This window comes from Phalacrocorax aristotelis, chromosome 7 (assembly GCF_949628215.1).
Source record: "Phalacrocorax aristotelis chromosome 7, bGulAri2.1, whole genome shotgun sequence".
NCBI classification, from domain to species: Eukaryota; Metazoa; Chordata; class Aves; order Suliformes; family Phalacrocoracidae; genus Phalacrocorax; species Phalacrocorax aristotelis.
Genome location: NC_134282.1, coordinates 24,262,305 through 24,279,614, shown reverse-complemented (window position 1 = coordinate 24,279,614; position 17,310 = coordinate 24,262,305). Strand labels below are relative to the sequence as shown.

The following is a 17,310-nucleotide window of genomic DNA, read 5'->3' as shown; positions in this document are numbered from 1 at the left end:
TACATCAGATTTAAAACCAAATCTGACTGCATTGAAAGAATAAACATTATAGAAATGAAGCAGATAAGGAAATGTTATCTTTTAGATAATTACAACACTATTATTTTATATATACAGTGGTATAACATGGACTTCTATGCTGTATCCCTCTTCTAATCTGCAGGACTATAGAGATCAGTAATAGGAGTGCTCATGATTACATCCATTTTCTTCTTCTTCACCATTCCTGGGCTAAACAGTCTTCCCTAAAGCACCTTGTTTTCTGTTTCTGTTTGCATTTCCTCCTTACTTTTCAGTAGGGAAAATCAATTCCTTAACTCTAAATTATCCTTTGCCTTCTCATCTCTACGTCTGTTTTCGAGGGCACTGCTCCATAAGTCATACTTGTTTCCCAAGTATCCACACTTCTAGTCTTCTATTTCAGTATGAATCCACAAACTTAGTCCTTTCACCATCCTCTCAGATTGCCCATATGAATTCAGTTAGCATTTCTAGTTACTTCTCTAAATCTAGCATCTTCCCCTTGCGTAACATCATGAATAACCAGCTTCCAACAAGAACTCATTTAATGATAAAGCTAATATTCTACCAACAAGCTCTCGGCACCAGTTAATACATAGCAACCCTCAGGAACAAGGACTGCTACTTTGGTTAACAGCAAAGCAACACTTCCCCAGAAGCTCAGCTCCAAGTTCCTCTTGCTTTCTCCCACCCCCCTGGCTTTTGAACATTCTACTCTAGTTTTTGAAGTTCATGTAACGAATCATGATGGGTAGTTAAGTATAGATGTAATACAGTTCTTCAAACTATATTCTGCACACTACTACAACCAACAAAGATGTGATAAAATGGTGACCACCTAAGCTAATTAGACCAATTGAACTGGTCAGGTGGGTGTATCTACAGTCATCAGATGCAGCTGCTTTGAGGAACAATTCATAAAATGAAATATCAATTGAGAAAGAAGTCTAAGGAACTACACCACCTCATTTCCCTCAGAGGTCTGCCCCTCCCGTCACCCAGGAATGTAACACCACCCCCAGACACAGATATACCAAGACTTGTATTTTCTTTGCTGGGCAATATGAGAAGCAACAAAGGACTACAATAATCACAGCATAAATAACCAGCAGTTAAAATCCTTGAAAAGGTATACTAACTTGTTTTATTTCTTTCTCTGGATGAAATGCTTGTTAATATGATGCAATACATCTGCTACTTGTCTACAAAGCTTGTTTACGTACTGTGTGTGAAAACATGCATAAAGAAAGCCAGTGTCCTAACTCTGATGCTTGCCTCCTCGTGCATTTTAGAGTTACTCTGATTGCAAACAAATTTGAAAGTTTCTACAAGCCCAGCGTTGTTCAACTGAACTAGGAGTCCCTGAGTGTCAGCAGCACTGATCATAAAGCAGCCCTGTATATGGCTCCTGCATTAGACAACAGTTCTTATCAATTTTCAAGGCACTTTTGCTCGCTCAGCCCCAAACAACTGTTCACTGCAAATGGTCGATGTTATGATCAAAAAGATTAATCTATTTTTGCACACTATGGCATCCAATTTTCCATTTTCTTGGCAGAAACAAGCAACACACTGGGAAAATACAACAAGCAAGTCTCATCTAGGCAATTTTGAAAAACACATTCTTAGCTGATATAATTCAAGCAGCTACAATGTTAGTCCTGATTCAACAGGACCTTCACCAAGAGAATCTTTCTGATATTGGGTATCTTCCTCTCTTCTGAGGGAGACATTTCAGTATACGCACAGAATTGGAATGAATTATCAAAGGGTTTAAAGCTCCAATTTTCCCAGTAATACTGCAAAACAGTTTCTTAACTCTAAGGAATTTCAAGTAGCAAAAGTTACTGGGGGAAAAAAAAGAACTGCTTAAAAAAAACAAAAGACCACATTTTGTAGCATTTCCTCAAAGTTGAATGGTTTCAATGAATATTTCATTACCGGCTCTGCCATCACTTTATGAAGATGCTCTGGAATCTTCCTGTCTGATACACAGGACTTCTCAGGCACAGTTCAAGAAGGGTGCAAAGCCACAAAATAAAAAAAGCCAACAGCCAAACAGAAGTTACCAGGGATGGTGAAGACTAAACGCTACCTTAACGTCAACACATCAGGTAACTTACTCAGTAAAATCTTTTCTCTACATTTACCCCAGCATTTTAACATACTGAAAACTTGGTGCTGCAGGTACAAATAAAAGGAACAATAACAAACATGCAGTTACTTAGGAAACACACTTTTATGTAACATGCCTGTAATATGCACATAAAAGCAGCTTTTTTTTCTTTAGCAACTAAATACATATAGTGTAATGAGCAAAAAATTTAAAGCATTACAAATAAACCAATAGCAAAACTGTCTAAAATCTCTCCAGTATGAAGAGTAAACCGGTCAACCAAAGTTAAGCCAACAATTAGTCAGTACACTTTTAGCTCTTAAGGCATCGCCAATTCTGTTTTATTTTAAGTTACTACGTACTGTGCTGAAAAGGAGGAAAAAAAATCCAATCCAAACCAACCCAAAATCAAATCAAAACAAACAAAAAAAATCTATCTTGTTATTTGATTTCCTTTTGATGAACCTTAAACCCAAAATCCCTCTTCGATCAAGCTGATAAAGCTTACTGATTTCTGTCTTCTTGTTCATGCCCCTCAAAAAAAAAAAAAGAGGCCATTTTCTCTATGTGGTTAATAACTTTCCCAAAAACAAAGTTCAGACTAAGGTATGTAAGAGTTAAACCTTGTTTTTTCAATGCATCCTTAGTTGTCCATTCTAACACTCATTTTATTACTTGTTTCCTGGTCTTAGCTTTATTTGCTAGTTTGTGAACAACTTGCTATCTAGCACTCACGCTACAGGCATTACCAGGTGTATTCCAAATACACGCTTCCTTTCTATCCGTATCTCTAGAAAACTGCAGAGCAACTGAAGGGGATTTAGCTCAAGAGCAAACCTTGAGAAATCCCTTTTCATACAGTATGAAAAGACTATCTATCCGTAAAAGGATTTTAGCTCATAGAGCGAAGTGGTGTCCCAAAGAGTGGGTAACATACATTTGTACAAAGAAATAACTGATCTTTACAGATCACAGGCAAGCACATTTTTAAGGTTTCCAGAACAGCAGATAAATTTAGCTTTTTGTAAGATCATTGATATTGGAAACTGATTATGCTTCTGACCTTCAAAGGACTACGTACAGAGTGTTTTTAAAAGTACGTGCCTTTAAAACACTGTCTGAAGACCCCGAAGTCAAACCACTGGCACTCACACAGTGCGAATTTTTAACACTGCAGTATGTTAACTAAAAGCCAGGAAGTGGGGAATTCAGTGGAAAAGGCAGTGTTGAAAGGAAAGCAGAAATAGCTATTTACACATAAGCATTCACAACTGCTCTTTATGTCATGCCTTACCTTATCAAAGGGAGGGTAATTAATAGGCTGTTTTGAATATTCTTGAAATCTAATGTGCAAAGCTGTTGCATTTTCAGTGTAAGGGTTAGTCTGGACTGTTCCCATTGGATTCAACATTTCTTCAAGTTCATCTGAAACATCAGGCAGAACAGTTAATACTATAGTCCAGGCACACATTGTAATTAAAAAAGCTGAAAGGCAAAGGCACAATGAGAAATTGCTTACTGTATACAATGGACAGAACCATGTTTTGCTGCACAGCACTTTCAGTACAAGGCACTGCATTTCCAGCATAAACTACCCATACCTCCCACATTCACAAATGTTGGATTATCACCCAATAAGAAACTGATTTTCTCTTTCCAAAATGAACTAACAGTCCAGAGAGGCTGAGATACCCCTATACAGAACCAAATCCCAGTAAGATCCACAGCTTCTGTAAACCAGTATACACACTGCCTTTATATGAAATAGTACGAAAAAAAAGTTTTAAGCCTGATTTCTTTCAGCACTACAGCCAAGTTGATTCAGGGTTTCTCAGGATGAAATGTAGAGTGGCATGGAGATTTCAGACACTCTTACCAATCAGTGAGAATGTCATGGAAGGAAGACAAAAAAAATTCTAATTCATGACGCAAATATTCTCACATCAGTATAGCTTATCTATTTAGTTACGGATGCAGAGGCACAGGGAACAAAATGAAACCTAAACTGCATCTTAAAACAGGTAACACTAGATATAAACAGGCATCTATCTTTATGCAATTTGCCTTCAATAACAGGTAAAACTTTTAGAATACTGTTACCAAGCACACTTTTGCCTTTCCTCCTTCCTGAAACACAACACTTTCAGGGAAGAGATCACGACTTTAAATATATATCCACATAAAAAAATACAAGTAGTAAAAAGATTATGACAAGAGATTCAGACATGCATACAGTAAATATTCTACTATTTGCTACTACTCTTCTTTAGTCTTAAGTATTTAAAGTCCAAATCTTAAAAGTTAAACTTTACCAGGAAATGATGACCAGCTGTGCAGTACCAGTTCTCCATTCTTCAACTGTCCTTTATAGTCAAATACCATGGTATTTACCCAGGCTACAGGATAATGCTGTCAAAGGAAAGAATTTTTACATGGAAACTAAGATGTGAGCAAATATTACTCTGCAGAAAGATCTACAATGTAAATAAAATTGAGAAGATTAGTTTTTTAAAAAATGGTGATGTCTTTTAGAAAAGAAGTGAAACACATGCAGTTTTTAGTATATACACCAGTACCACTGAGGGCAATAAGACTTAATTTTAAGGGTGTCAGTCTGCCAGTGTAAAAATACACATTTTCTGGAATGTAAGCCTTTACCTGAATGTGAGCCTAGATGCTTATTTTTTCCATCTTTTCCCCAATCACAACTCATCTAGAGTTCAGAACAAAACTGACCTTTTAAAATAAAATTCTTTAAAAAGCCATTTGACAACTGGCTTACAACCAACATTTTCATACCTTTTCTGAGAAGGAAGAGACATTTTTTTCATACCAAAATGTGCAATTCTTAATACATATGCTCTTCATAAGGTTTGGGGGTTTTTTTTGTTGGTTTGGGGTTTTTTGTGTGCGTGTGGGGTTTTTTATTTGGTGGGGGGTTTTGTTGGGTGTTTTTTTTCCCATTTGCATTCTCGAACACTAAAGTGAAGACAATGAACGATCTCTGAATACTCATTTCAATATAATTCAGAGGTACACTCAAGAAAAACAAATGAAGTAATTACCACTTTTCCCGCTTTCCTAATGGTTTGGTATTTGGAAGGATTCATTGCCTTAGTTGACTTTTTAGTTTTCATCTTATCCATCACAGCATAAACTGCAAAGCAGAGCCTTGCCATTCTTGGTAGATCACAGACGTTTATTTCAAACTCCAGTACTTCATTCCAAATGTGGTCACTTCTCCCAGATATTTCTGTGCTTACAATGGTTTTACAAAGGAGCTCTGTACCATGGAAAAGGCCAGCCCTAACATGAACCTGCAATAAGAAAATGAGAAATTTTAAGCTTGCCACAGAACCTACAGAATTCTGCACAGAATATTATACAGATCATATCTCTATATATGCATTTAATCAATATTTCTATCGTGAAAGAAATACTAATTTTGAGGTTTTAAAATTAACCAAACAATTCTTGAGAAGAAATTCTTTTTACTTTGGTATTCATGTTCTCAGCCAAATCAGAATATTTCTTTAAATAGTGTTGGCTACCAATTTTTTCAGTACTGAATTACTTATATTGCCACATATGACTACTAACAACAACTACTCATTTGTAGTAACAATTGCAATATATGGATATACAAATGCTTCTAACTTAACATACTTAACACAGAAGGAAATCACAGGAAGCAAACAACTAAGCAGAATGAAAAAGATAAGACTATTTTTCTGAATACAAATTCAAATCTCCAGGTAGAACCAATTTGTTTCTAATGGAGAAAAGGCTTGGGTTTTTTCAGCTTAAGAAAAATTTAATTTATTTCTTAAACTATTTATAAAAGTGTGCAGAGAGAACACTGCTCACCCTGACATCAGAAATCACCAATAATAACAACAACAATGTACATAATTCCCAGGAATTCTGTTTTGTCTTTAGCACCCAGAAACCAACAAAACCAGCTAGCTTGAATGCTAAAAATACAGAACAGGAAAGGAGAAGGACAAGAAGAAAAAGAAGCTGAAGTTATCTGCACTGAAATTAAACACATTACAGGTCAATGCTAAGATGTGGCTCATTTCTGCATTTCTGTTTAATAACGTACGTACACAGAAAACTGCATGTTTCCAAGTATCCATACTCTTGGACTGGACAGTTTCAACAAGAACCCCAAGGAGGTCTTTTTTGTTGCACAAGCAAACAAAGAGATAAATATGCCAAGTTCTTTCAGGTGACCTTCCAACATGGGGTGGGAAAGAGAATCACAAATGTAATCCTTTGGTCAACACCAAAAAGAAGTTCTCAATTTAATGAGTAAAAGGTGAGCTGGTGTTAAGTTCCCTACACTCCAACAACCTTCCCAACATTCCCTTTAAACTATCATATTATTTCTGAGCACTGTAAGGGAAAGGAGAAGGTGTTTAAAATTTGGTACAGGTTTTGGATAAAAATATTTCACCTTTGAATTCCTAACTGACATAGACAAGATCTGTTCTGGGAGAGAGTCTGTCTTTCCCTCCTTCAAAGAAACAACAGCATGATCAACATTGAAGCAGTTCCAATCTCGATATATCTTTTTTGGCTACACCAACTACTGCTTCAGTACTAAGTTCTCCATTCGTAAACAAGCTCAGATAAACTAGGCACCGACAAACTGTAATATGTTTAAATATTTAAACTGTAAAAGTTTAAATGAAGTCACGCTAGAGAGCAAATCTATCTTCAGCCCAGCATAATCCCTGGAGAAGGCATTAGTAGAACCAACAGATGGTCTCCAAACATCACCCATTCTGATCATCCTGGACTTCTCTGAAGCAATTGCTACCACTGATCAAGAGACTGCTGTCACAGCATAGGAACAGGCAGAGGTATTAGGTCTTGGAAAACACTCTGCTATGGGTTACACTCCTTCTTGATACAGATGCCATAGGAACATCCATTATGAAACTGACTTGTTGGCTTACATATATACAACCCCAAATTTACTTCCAAGCTTACAATCAGTCACTGAAAGACAACTACATTCACTTGAGTCCCAGCGATACTCATGAAAACCACTATTACCTATTTTTGGCATGCACAGCTTCACCACTGTGAACCAGAGTTAAGAACAGCAACACGAACATCCATGAAACAGATCACACAAAAGCAATCTTACTTCAGGAAATCTAAATGTATACAGACTACATGTGTGTATATACCTACAGGTAACAATGTATACAATCAAAATTCTAATTGATTCTTGATTACATTTACTGCATTTTTTTATTTGCTTGTAATTAAAGATGGCAGCCTTATATTCTTCAAAAAGGAAATACTGTGGCTGATGTCAGAGAACTGATTAAAAAAAACGGTTGGTCATAACCTTCTTGAATCAATTCACCAGATGGTCCTTTATTAGTTCATTTGGAGATTCACTGTATGTTCAACTAAGTTTATAATCAATTTCCTTCACTGATTTAAAGATATCTTATAGAAGTATGATTACATCTAGTGTATTATCAACTTGTGCTTGAACACCAGCAACAGTAAATATTCTAAAATCTGCCTTTTTTCTTTAAAACTAGGGGTTTAAATTCACATGTGCATAATTCCCAATATTGTTCTTTGACTTGCTATCATCTGATATTGTAACTATATGCCACCACACTTCCCTGACTTTTCTTTTACCTTATTAATGCAAAAAGCATAAGTGATCAAGTAAAATTTGATAGTAACAAAGCATTGTATCGTTAGAACAGATTGCTATTTCTCTTGCCTTTTGGCTAGTTCTAGTGCTATGATTTCCAATGCTGTTAATGTAAGGGATTGGATCCTAATTATATATTTACATTCTGACACTCCCCTTTTACTAATAAAATGGTATGTACCGATGGTGCAGCCAAAGAGCAAGACAAAAAGAAAAGCAATTTTAAATGTCACGTATTTGGAAATTGGGCGCTAGACAGCTGAATGAAGTCACTTGTGCTCTAGGTGAAAATACTCAATCCAGTTCACATTAGTGGAGTGCTAGCCATCTGACAAATGTTTTGTTTCCCACTACAAACACTGCATTTATGAACCCGTTGATGGTTTCAGCAAAAATGGATGAATATTTGCTTGATCCAAAGCACAATGAACTAAAAGAACAATGGCAGTGAACTGAACAGCCTTAGAATCAAGACTAGGAAACAAATACGTCCTCAGCAGCGACAATTCCATAATAGTGTAGACAGACAATGCAGAGAAACATGCACAAGCTTGCAAGGTTACTACATGCATTCTTGTTCTTGGGTAACTATAGGGCTTTAAATTTTCATTACTAAAAAGCATTCAAATGCTAAAAAATATTTAGATAGTGTCCACAGGTACCCATACCAAAGAACTGTCAATTTTTCCTGTTTCTCTCAAGCTGACAATCAACATATTTTCTTTTTCCTCTAAAAGAATACTGAAAGTAACCAAAAGTCACCTTTTTTTTTTTTTTGAGGGGGGGAGTGGGGGTGGGGGTAAAAAGGATAAAAAAACACCAAACACCAAAAAAAAAAGTTAACAAACTTGATAGCTATGCTGCTTCTGGAATCCATCTTCGCTTTTCCCTTCCCTTTTCTTTTAAAAGAATTAAGAGTCTACAGAATGTAGAGTTAAGAAGATATTACAACTAGCTAAACAATGGTTTAGACAAAGAAAAGGGGAATATCTGTTTTTTCAGACATCCATTTCCACAGTCAGAGCATCTCAAGTAGTAGAATTATAACTATGGCTTATGTGGTAAAATACAGTATTGCTAATATACAAGGAGGTTGTAACAATAGTTTTGAAAGAAAAAAAATGCACTGAGTATCCAGAATAAGGCATCAGAACAGCAAAATTCAATGGCTAACTTAATTTCTTCCTAATCTACATGACTGGCTGCTTAATTTATTGATTACCAAACAAAATAAAGAAAATGCGTTTTTTTTCTACCTCACGCTCAAGTGTCTTGTAAAGTCTTGAAGTAGCTGTACAATAAACTCCCATATGTTAACAACTTGTGGTCTGTAAAACAATCAGTAGTCCAGTCGTACATTTTTACAGGAAGTGATACTACAGCTTTTTGTATGTGTGTGTATTCAGCGTATTTAGAAAAGTAAAAGACAGATTGTACAGTAGTATGCAGTTTATGCTTAGACACACATAGAATATATTCTGGGCTACAAAAATACCTTATGTTCCATTGAAAAATGTTTACTATTTAATTTACTTGTGTTTGTCAGAGGTTTATGACAGTTTGGTGTGAAATAAGCTTATTCAAACTAATATCAGTACTTTACAGATACCATCTTAAAAGAATCAAGTACCACATGAACATTCATGTCATACTGTCTGTAATTACTGATAATGTTCTAATGCACATACCCAACTTCAGACTTTAATCAATGCTATCAATATAACTGGGAATAACTACAAATGCATATTACACTTTTGCTGAATTGAAATCTGTATGATTTTGTGTTCGCTAAACATTGAAAATTATTGAAATTATGAACACAACATCATCTGATACTAGGTACAGTTACTTACTTTGGCATTTTCTTCTGTGTTTAGTTTATTACCCTTTAACAGAATAATCTTGAAAGGGTTGGAAATATCCCATACACTCTGAGAAGGGAAACAAAGATGCAAGTTCATTCTTAATCAGTGTAACATACTGAGAACTTATAAGCTAAGCATTTTAAGAAAGTCATAAATACAAACTAAAACAGATGCATTTTTCAAAATATTAATCTGAACCCTTAAAAAATAAGCCGGTTATCATAACTACAAGAGTCTACAAGATGCCCTAAAGGGAAAAGTTAGAAAAAACACTTAGCTGAAAGCAGGGTGGGAATGAGAAAATACATTGAGTGCTGCTTGCTGACAACTCAGAAAAACCCTCCAAATTTATTGTTCATTCTGAATATATACAGGGTGTGTAACAGAGCAAAGTCTGCCCCCATGCCTTAGAATGACAGTACGTAAATTGTAACTGTGCTGTAAGGCCACACGTTTAGCAATAAAGGAAGCACCCTATTAAAAGGAAAGTCAGATGTTTATTATTGCAAAAGTTGCCATCACGGAAGTGGCAACACCATGCAAGGTATCTGGGATAATACAAGAGGCCACAGAACACTACTCCCCAAGCTAGTGGAGCCTACACATTGTGTTGAAGCTAAAGAATCCAGATCCTCTGCAATTTCTCCAGTTGCTGGTTACAGACTGCTACCCATTTTTCTGGGTGGTGAATAAAAGTAGAATCCGTAGCAATGGAAAGGAGGCGGTGTGGGGAGAAGGAGAACGGATGAGGCAAGGGAAGGTAAGGAATTTCCAAAAAGCCTCATGGTGCAACTTCTGAGGTAAACCTTGCAAGCAACCAGAGGCTCCGAGGAGACCTAGATGACCTACACTGGAAAACGGCAGTAGTAGCACAAATCCCAGGCATTGTGGTTTATATTTCACAAGTCACTGTTCCTTTCGGATATTAGATATCCTCCACATGAACTTACGGTTGTTGCTCTTGTTTTTTTTGGTGGCAGAGGAAGAGGAAGGTTGGATGATTTTCGGTTTATGGCAGCTTCTATAGCAATCATCTCCTGCTCGCACATTTTCTTTATGGTGCAACACTCGACTAGAGTCAGCTGAGGAAGAGTCCTGTTCATCACACAGTTGCGTATATACTAAAAGCCGACAGAAAACAGTTGTTATCAGCTAGCAGACTACTTCTACGGCAACTTTAAAATCAAAGAAACCATATTACAAGGTTACAAAGGAAATGGTGCACACATATTTTAAACTTGGAGAGGGCAGCAGACATGAGGAAGCAGCATACTACTCTTCCGCATAGCTGATTATCCAATGGCACAGGACGCAAGGTCAAATTTTGGCCAAGGCATTAGAGAACTGTTACAGTAAGTTCTAAAGTGCTTTATGTACCTGAAACTGAATTAATGGGTGATCTCCAAAAACATATTCTAGCCTTCCACTAACTTGTAGCACATAGTCAGCAGGATCAACTTCTTCATCTTCTTTTCCATGGATAGTCAAACGTTTTCGGATTGCCAGCTCATTCAGCTTGATGGGATTCATGTTAGGAGACACCTGAAAACTAAATACGTCCTAACAAAACAAAGAGGAACACTGAATGTCAACCTTGTCATAGTCAGACATACAAGGCTTAAATCATAGCATACGCAATAAAGTAGGTAGAAATACTTCAGGTAGAAATACTTAGCTGTTAAAAGCCAGTCTATTTCAACACTTACAGTTAATCTCTACATCTTCAGTGCAATCAGAGCAATAGTCACCCTAAAAGCTGCCAAACGGTCAATTCTCAAACTTTGATAGTATCAGAAATACTTTTAAGAACACAGAACTTTATCTAATTGATTCAGCAGTGATTTAAAGACTTCTAGATCAGCATATTGATCTAGAAGCTTGTACTGTACAATGTGAATGAGGGGGACAATAAGTCATGCATACATTTCAAGGTATTTAGATGTGTTGATTATTCTTCTTTCTGGCCACCAGCAAGTTATCCTCCTCCTAGGTACCACTGTACTCAGAAGAAAACGAAAGCTTCAAGTAATACAGCAGAAGAAACTGTTAGTGACTTATGTACAAAAACACCATCTTATTTAGGGAAGTGCAGAAAAGGGGGGTAGCAGCCAATACCTGAGCATTCTGACTAAAACATGAAAAGACTCTGCATTTTCAAATAAAATTTTTAATCAAACCTTTAAAGGCTATCTACCTATTTCCAAAGTATCTGTAATTTTGATGCGTTCCAAAAAGGTACTGGTAAGATGTTACTTTCTTTTTTCAATTTTAAACAAAATGGTCAAATTCACTTAAAGCTCCTAATGAAAAAGGCCTGTGAAATCTTTCATCTCCCTTAATCTACCACATTATGCTCTGCACTCGTTTATTTGCAAAGGTCGATTCAGTGAGGTTTGGAGTTTTGAGGTTTTTTTAATTATTATTTACACACACACTCATGATGTAAGCACTCTAAAAGCAGCCACTTACAAATGTGAAGTGTTGCCTGGCTTACATTCTTTTGACTTGTGCTTTATTTATATAGAAGTTAACTGGTAAGAAGCCAAGCTGCCCTGATGTTAAAATCTCGCTCTGTAAAGCCAGGCAGAATTAATTCTGTATTTCCTCAGTTTCTGCTGGCTCATAACAGTTTCCCCCTTTCAGAAAGCTGCCAAACTGTCAAGCCTTTCTCCTATCATAACTGATAGTGGGTAGACAGGGAAGGACACTTTTTCCTCCCAGGAAGCTGATGCTCTGTGATGGCTGCCTTACTTCCAAATTGTAGGTCTCTACATGTATGTCACGGGAATGGGGATCAGCCTCTTTCTCTTGTTCCAGAGAAAACTGGGTATCTCTTACAGCTCCCCCATATATTTTAGACAGGAAGTATTTTGATATACCTTTCAGTAGGAATGCTGCAGGATTGAAAGAATGCAACAGTCCCCATACTTCCCTACTTATTTCTCCCGAGATGATTTTTAGTACTCAGTGCAAGTAGTAGAGTCTGGAACAGAGTTTACCGCTCTAAAAAGCGGCCCAGATTTGAACTGTTAACAGCTCTGAAGGTCAGAATTGGCAGCAGAAGCATTTGAAGCATTTGAAATGTCAGCAGCCTAAGCTATTACAGTGGCAGGCAAATACATTCTGTAGCAGCATGAACTTTTGCACTGCTTTTGTACTGTTATATTATGCATATGTATACAATATCTTAACCAAAAGCTGACAAACATACAGATATTTTACTCCTGGACAACTACAAGTCCTCTGCTAAGCCAAAGAGGACTAGAAAAAGGTTTTGTCATAAAAACACCTATGCGTCCATCATTATCTAGCATTACTGGTGACCCAATCTAGTATTCACCTCTGTACTTTGTGTTTCCAGAGTCAGATATAATTTTACCACTTTGGATTTTTTATTTTTTAAGTTTAAAAAAAAAAAGATAGCATCAGAAATAAAGCTTTGCAAATAAAAATCACCTGAATCGTTAGAAAATCAGTATATAACACCTAGGCCAAAATGGACACCAAATATAACCTGATATATTTACACACTTGTGAGATTTTAACATTTCGCACGCTGATTCCTCACTTTTATCAAAAAAGAGTACAGTGCAAAAATCATTTCTGGGAATGCTGGACTCAGGTAGAATAATAGCAACTTCAACATAAAAAAAAATGAAGCTAAAGCATTTTAGGTTCCATCTCCAACCCAATCAAAAGGGGAGTTTATGTTAAAAATAAGCTACAGATTTGTAAGCTGAAACAAAAAGGTAACTCAAGTTTCAGCTAATGTTTTATTTGTCTATATGCATGTCTAATATAGGAAATAGTAATTCCTCTTTTTTTTAAATTTATTGCTCAGCCTAATTAGCAGATCAACCCCAAAGATGTTCGACAATGAATCACTCACAAAAAAACCATGTTGAATACGGTGCCTCCCAATTCAATGTCTCCTGAGCCTAAAATTGCATGCCAATGAAGTAACACAGTAACAGTTGGCCAAAAAATGTCCTGACAACTTTGAATTATGTTTTGCATTTAAACAAATGTGAAATAATACAGAATATACAAGTTGTACATTTTGACTTTAGAAACAGAACTGTAATTTGACTTCAAAAGTTCAGTTGACAACCGCAGGTTCACCTCCTCATTTTCTTTCAAAAGTCAAGGATCCTGGTGAAAGAGTTCACACTTTAAAACAAAACAGCATGATGTTAGTATTCTATTTCATTTATATACTTATTGATCACATGCTAGTTCAGATCAGTATCAAGAACAGTACGTGAAATATGATGAACAACCATTCCTACCTGACAGTTATCAAAATGAACAGCCACTACAAGATTTCCACCATAGAGCTTATCTTGGAAGCTCTCTGGGATAACAGGTTCCTGTTCTGGTGGGTAAGTGTGATTTAACCAGTCCATCCAGGAGAGACCCACAAGCGACTGAATTTTTTCCTCACTGATTCTCCGCATCTTAGCTCGGAAGTCATTCACTTCAGGATCTTGTAAGGCATCAAACTCATGAAGACCTGAAAAGAATTCAAGTAAGCAAAAGGATAGCTACCTGTACAAATACTGTCCATCTCTTTATTATCCCACTCAAACCTTTATTATCTTTAAGTTAATGTTACATAAATCGCTTTCTTCAGACACCCCATCCAAAAATGGGTGCACAAAAGTGAGTTGGTTTCTACCTCGTCCCATACATCAGTGGGCTTCCAAAGTTACTTCTACAGTTCCCATGCAACCTGGCATGAGAGTTTAGTTCAAACAGCAAGAACCAATGCCTCCCTCAGGTGCTATTACATGGAAAAGCCAACCTCACCCTGAGTTCAAGACAGTTTAGAAAGTCTGATGTCTCTCCTCACAACAGCAAGTGCAAAGAAAGCACAGTAAATGCATCATAAAGACCATACAGGGGAAGCAGTGTTTGAAAACTTTTTTATTATTATTTCCACAGATACCATGTTTTTTATTTTGTTTAAATGTCAAAAAAGAAGGATAGTGGGACTGTAAATAGATCAATTTATTCTTGAATCTTCCTTGTGATTAAAATTTTCTACTCAAGTCAAAATGATAGGACTGAAATTTCAACCAATCCAAGACCAATAAAGTTCCTTTTCCAAAATCTGTAATGGGAGAATACACAGTGGAGAGTCTACACAGCTGTGCTTGTTTGGTAATTCAGGAAGCACAGGGCCTGTGACTGTTTTTTTCTTTTTCTCCTGAACTTTGAAGGACATTGTCCAAACTACACAAAGCACTGAACACCTTTTAAGAACAAAACAGTAGGTTTAGAAGCTTAGGCAGGAACACATTTTTTCTGCTACTAAGGTACAGAATAGGGGCTGCACAAGGAAGGATCTCGCACAGCTATAGTAAGCAAAATATTAAATCAAAGAATGTGAATCTCTCAGAATCTGTCAGTCTATGTCTGAATGGTTGAACTGGTGAACTGTTTCCATTGTCAGTTTTAACAAATAGGCAGACAGTGTACTGCTGAAATCTAAACAAAACCTGCAGTCTTTATAAAAGAGCTAACAATGGTTCATTGTTTTAAAACAAGAGGTATGACCTCACGCAACCCTGTCAATCTTGATTGTATAACCAAGCAGAATAGATTTAAAAGCTGAAAATTCTGAAATAACATCAAGAACAAGTTACTGTGAAACCTTTAAAAATAGCTTTTCTTTGTTTGCTGAAAATCAGTGCCACAATTGAGAGCAAAAACAAGAATCAAATTGTTAACCAACTCAGAAACCATGTATAACACCACCATAATAATTTCTAGTTCCTTCTGTGTATCCAGTTTGCTGTTAGGCTATTTATAACACTCTTCAGGGAATACGCTTAGTAATATTATATATTTTCCCCTCATCTAGTAAGATAAAATTTGCTCAATTGATGTAGTAATACAATACAGTGCCGAAATACAATACAGAAGTAGCTTTCAACAACTTTCAAATGTTTCATCTTGAGTATTTAAATTATTTTAAACTGCATCAGTATTAGTTTAAAAAAGGGAAATTCTGTCAGGGAAATACTTTATTTATAGTTGGTTTGTTGTTGTGGGGTTTTTTGGGGGGTTATTTTTGTTTGCTTTTTTAAAGATTTTTTCCACTGTTACCTGCCCAAGACCCTCACGCAAAACCAAATTTATCCTCATTTTTTAAAAAAATTAAGTGTAATTACCTTTGCCTATAAGGACACCTATCTTGGAATCCAACTTTTCTCCTGGATCACAATTTCTTGTCACTAGTTTAAGAACAGGAAGAAAGGGTCTAACATCACAAAGTCTCCGTGTTTCATCCTCTAATTCTTCATGTACAGCAGTCTGATTCACACATGAGAACATGTAAGAGTCAATCTCCATGAGGAGATGAAAGAGCGGATAGGCATGCGCCTGCTTCCATAACAGCTGCAAAGAAAAGAAAACAAAACAAGAAAGCATGGACATATCTTACAGCACTGAAGGTAACCTTAATTTCCATTTATGTTCCCAGAAGAATACAAGAGTAACCTGTTTGCTAACTTGGTTAATTTCTATCACTATATATCATTATATATTTACTTTGTCTTGTTTGTAGTCTCTATCTTGAGCCTATGTTTAAGCAACAACTTGTGTGCACAAATATCCCGGGGGTAAAAAACATACAGGGACAAGAACTATGAGGCAATGAGAGAAGGGCAGCACTAACCCTCAACCTGATGCTTATCCTGTATTGACCCAATATAGTCTTATTTGCCATAAAGTTATTGTAGTGTCATCCACAGTCCTGCAACAAAGCACTTACTGATTTTGGAGGCGGATGTTCTTGACACTGAGCAGCAAACTGTCACTCTCCTCTATCCATTCCTATAGCTTCTTGTCAAAATCCTTCTCCCTCAAGACACTTCTATACTTGGTTTTTCCAGTAATTATTGTAGCATATAGACAACAAGTTCCCACTATGGAACTAATTCCTCAATAAAAAATTCCCTGTTGTCTGGAGAAGCTTAAAATAAATTTATTTGTAAATTACTGGCAGGCCACTAAGACATACAAGTCACCCACAGAACACTAAATAATGCTTGACTGAATACTTAAGTAGCAAATCACACCTTAAGTAACACCAATATATCAGATCCTTAGGAGAAATCAAAACTAGAAGTTAAGAAGAGCCCTCCCAACTTAAATACTATTCAAATCTTCATCTGTGAGTATATTTTTGTCCTAATTTTAAAAGTTACATTTTATAGATTTGTTTCTGAAATGTCTTTTGAAAGAGGACCTGAAGAATCAATAATGCAATGGCAAAAATCTCTTCTCAGACAATCGAAGCTGAACTGAACTCCTTTTGCCAAACTGAACATACCAGCATATATTTCATAGATTTGTACAATGAATTCTGCCTTCCAGAAATGTATTCCAGTATATTTCACCTAGTTGAGTGAGAGCTAAATCCAGCAACTACCTTCAGTGTAGAGCAAAAATTCCAACTTCAAAGGTATCAAACAATTAAATCTATTAGTGCCTCTGTGTTCTTCTCCAATAGCTATTTATTAAAAATCTGTACCTTTTTTTTTTTTTCCTCCTGAGTTGTCTAACTTCAATTTCCAGCTACTGGTACTTATTGTATCCCTTAATGACTGTAA

The 17,310-nt window shown here is 36.3% G+C and overlaps 1 protein-coding gene across 10 annotated transcripts in view; it reads right to left on the bottom strand.

Moving 5' to 3' along the window:
• The window catches only part of PIK3CB (phosphatidylinositol-4,5-bisphosphate 3-kinase catalytic subunit beta), a 104,491-nt gene that overhangs the window by 26,919 nt on the left and 60,262 nt on the right, over positions 1-17,310 (bottom strand). For all 10 annotated transcript variants that reach the window (XM_075099275.1, XM_075099271.1, XM_075099272.1 and 7 more), the window contains 8 exons: positions 15,868-16,093; positions 13,981-14,204; positions 11,069-11,251; positions 10,642-10,812; positions 9,680-9,757; positions 5,203-5,454; positions 4,450-4,546; positions 3,432-3,562 (listed from right to left, as the gene is read on the bottom strand). In XM_075099275.1, coding sequence (XP_074955376.1) covers positions 3,432-3,562; positions 4,450-4,546; positions 5,203-5,454; positions 9,680-9,757; positions 10,642-10,812; positions 11,069-11,251; positions 13,981-14,204; positions 15,868-16,093 — 1,362 coding nt within the window. The remainder of the gene's footprint in view (positions 1-3,431; positions 3,563-4,449; positions 4,547-5,202; positions 5,455-9,679; positions 9,758-10,641; positions 10,813-11,068; positions 11,252-13,980; positions 14,205-15,867; positions 16,094-17,310) is intronic.